At 71.1% G+C, this 2,815-nt stretch overlaps 1 protein-coding gene across 1 annotated transcript; it reads left to right on the forward strand.

Moving 5' to 3' along the window:
- Positions 1 to 1,372: 1,372 nt before the first annotated feature.
- On the forward strand, positions 1,373 to 1,877 carry EMIHUDRAFT_254272 (hypothetical protein; the record flags this gene model as incomplete). The annotated part of the gene is made up of 2 exons (XM_005779899.1): positions 1,373 to 1,516; positions 1,647 to 1,877. 2 exons carry the CDS (start codon positions 1,373 to 1,375, stop codon positions 1,875 to 1,877), a joined length of 375 nt encoding a protein of 124 aa, XP_005779956.1.
- Between the last annotated feature and the right edge of the window lie 938 nt (positions 1,878 to 2,815).

Below are 2,815 nucleotides of genomic sequence, written 5' to 3' on the forward strand. Positions count from 1 at the left end.
GAGCCTTCGTTTCGGGGTGCCGCTCTCTGGGGCGGCCTGGCGGGGCGGGCGGCTGTCTCTGCCGCCGCCTCGAGTGAGCCTCGTGTCGCTCTTTGTCTACTCGAGCCTCGTCTCGTGTGCCGCCTCGTGGGCGGCGTGGCGGGCGGGCGGCTGCCACCGCCGCCGCCTCGAGTGAGCCTCGTCTCGCTCTTTGTCTACTCGAGCCTCGTCTCGTGTGCCACCTCGTGGGCGGCGAAGCGGGCGGGCGGCTGTCTCTGCCTCCGCCTCGAGTGCGCCTCGTCTCGCTCTTTGTCTACTCGAGCCTTCTCTCGTGTGCCGCCTCGTGGGCGCCGTAGCAGGCGGGCGGCTGTCTCTGCCGCCGCCTCGAGTGAGCCTCGTCTCGCTCTTCGTCTACTCGAGCCTCGTCTCGTGTGCCGCCTTGTGGGCGGCGTGGCGTGGCGGGCGGCTGTCTCTGCCGCCGCCTCGAGTGAGCCTCGTCTCGCTCTTCGTCTACTCGAGCCTCGTCTCGTGTGCCGCCTTGTGGGCCGCGTCGTCTCGTGTGCCACCTCGTGGGCGGCGTGGCGGGCGGGCGGCTGTCTCTGCCGCCGCCTCGAGTGAGCCTCGTCTCGCTCTTCGTCTACTCGAGCCTCGCCTCGTGTTCGTCTCGCTCTTAAACTACTCGAGCCTCGTCTCGTGTGCCGCCTCATGGGAGGCGTGGCGGGCGGGCGGCTGTCTCTGCCGCCGCCTCGAGTGAGCCTCGTCTCGCTCTTCGTCTACTCGAGCCTCGTCTCGTGTGCCGCCTCGTGGGCGGCGTGGCGTGGCGGGCGGCTGTCTCTGCCGCCGCCTCGAGTGAGCCTCGTCTCGCTCTGAGTCTACTCGAGCCTCGTCTCGTGTGCCGCCTCGTGGGCGGCGTGGCGGGCGGGCGGCTGTCTCTGCCTCTGCCTCGAGTGAGCCTCGTCTCGCTCTTCGTCTACTCGAGCCTCGTCTCGTGTGCCGCCTCGTGGGCGGCGTGGCGGGCGGGCGGCTGTCTCTGACGCCGCCTCGAGTGCGCCTCGTCTCGCTCTTCGTCTACTCGAGCCTCGTCTCGTGTGCCGCCTTGTGGGCGGCGTGGCGGGCGGGCGGCTGTCTCTGCCGCCGCCTCGAGTGAGCCTCGTCTCGCTCTTCGTCTACTCGAGCCTCGTCTCGTGTGCCGCCCTGTGGGCGGCGTGGCGTGGGCGGCGGCTGTCTCTGCCGCCGCCTCGAGTGAGCCTCGTCTCGCTCTTCGTCTACTCGAGCCTCGTCTCGTGTGCCGCCTCGCGGGCGGCGTAGCGCGTGGGCGGCTGTCTCTGCCGCCGCCTCGAGTGAGCCTCGTCTCGCTCTTTGTCTACTCGAGCCTCGTCTCGTGTGCCGCCACATGGGCGGCGTGGCGGGCGGGCGGCTGTCTCTGCCTCTGCCTCGAGTGAGCCTCGTCTCGCTCTTCGTCTACTCGAGCCTCGTCTCGTGTGCCGCCTCGTGGGCGGCGTGGCGTGGCGGGCGGCTGTCTCTGCCGCCGCCTCGAGTGAGCCTCGTCTCGCTCTGAGTCTACTCGAGCCTCGTCTCGTGTGCCGCCTCGTGGGCGGCGTGGCGGGCGGGCGGCTGTCTCTGCCGCCGCCTCGAGTGCGCCTCGTCTCGCTCTTCGTCTACTCGAGCCTCGTCTCGTGTGCCGCCTTGTGGGCGGCGTGGCGGGCGGGCGGCTGTCTCTGCCGCCGCCTCGAGTGAGCCTCGTCTCGCTCTTCGTCTACTCGAGCCTCGTCTCGTGTGCCGCCCTGTGGGCGGCGTGGCGTGGGCGGCGGCTGTCTCTGCCGCCGCCTCGAGTGAGCCTCGTCTCGCTCTTCGTCTACTCGAGCCTCGTCTCGTGTGCCGCCTCGCGGGCGGCGTAGCGCGTGGGCGGCTGTCTCTGCCGCCGCCTCGAGTGAGCCTCGTCTCGCTCTTTGTCTACTCGAGCCTCGTCTCGTGTGCCGCCACATGGGCGGCGTGGCGGGCGGGCGGCTGTCTCTGCCTCTGCCTCGAGTGAGCCTCGTCTCGCTCTTCGTCTACTCGAGCCTCGTCTCGTGTGCCGCCTCGTGGGCGGCGTGGCGTGGCGGGCGGCTGTCTCTGCCGCCGCCTCGAGTGAGCCTCGTCTCGCTCTGAGTCTACTCGAGCCTCGTCTCGTGTGCCGCCTCGTGGGCGGCGTGGCGGGCGGGCGGCTGTCTCTGCCGCCGCCTCGAGTGCGCCTCGTCTCGCTCTTCGTCTACTCGAGCCTCGTCTCGTGTGCCACCTCGTGGCCGGCGTGGCGGGCGGGCGGCTGTCTCTGCCGCCGCCTCGAGTGAGCCTCGTCTCGCTCTTCGTCTACTCGAGCCTCGTCTCGTGTGCCGCCTCGTGGGCGGGTTGGCGGGCGGGCGGCTGTCTCTGCCTCCGCCTCGAGTGCGCCTTGTCTCGCTCTTCGTCTACTCGAGCCTCGTCTCGTGTGCCACCTCGTGGGCGGCGTAGCGGGCGGGCGGCTGTCTCTGCCTCCGCCTCGAGTGCGCCTCGTCTCGCTCTTTGTCTCCTCGAGCCTTGTCTCGTGTGCCGCCTCGTGGGCGGCGTGGCGGGCGGGCGGCTGTCTCTGCCGCCGCCTGAGTGAGCCTCGTCTCGCTCTTCGTCAACTCGGGCCTCGTCTCGTGTGCCGCCTCGTGGGCGGCGTGGCGGGCGGGCGGCTGTCTCTGCCGCCGCCTCGGTGAGCCTCGTCTCGCTCTTCGTCAACTCGAGCCTCGGCCTCGTGTGCCGCCTCGTGGGCGGGGTGGCGTGGCGGGCGGCTGTCTCTGCCGCCGCCTCGGGTGCTTCTCGTCTCGCTCTTTGT

The sequence above is a fragment of the Emiliania huxleyi genome (genome assembly GCF_000372725.1).
Source record: "Emiliania huxleyi CCMP1516 unplaced genomic scaffold EMIHUscaffold_2231, whole genome shotgun sequence".
NCBI classification, from domain to species: domain Eukaryota; phylum Haptophyta; order Isochrysidales; family Noelaerhabdaceae; genus Emiliania; species Emiliania huxleyi.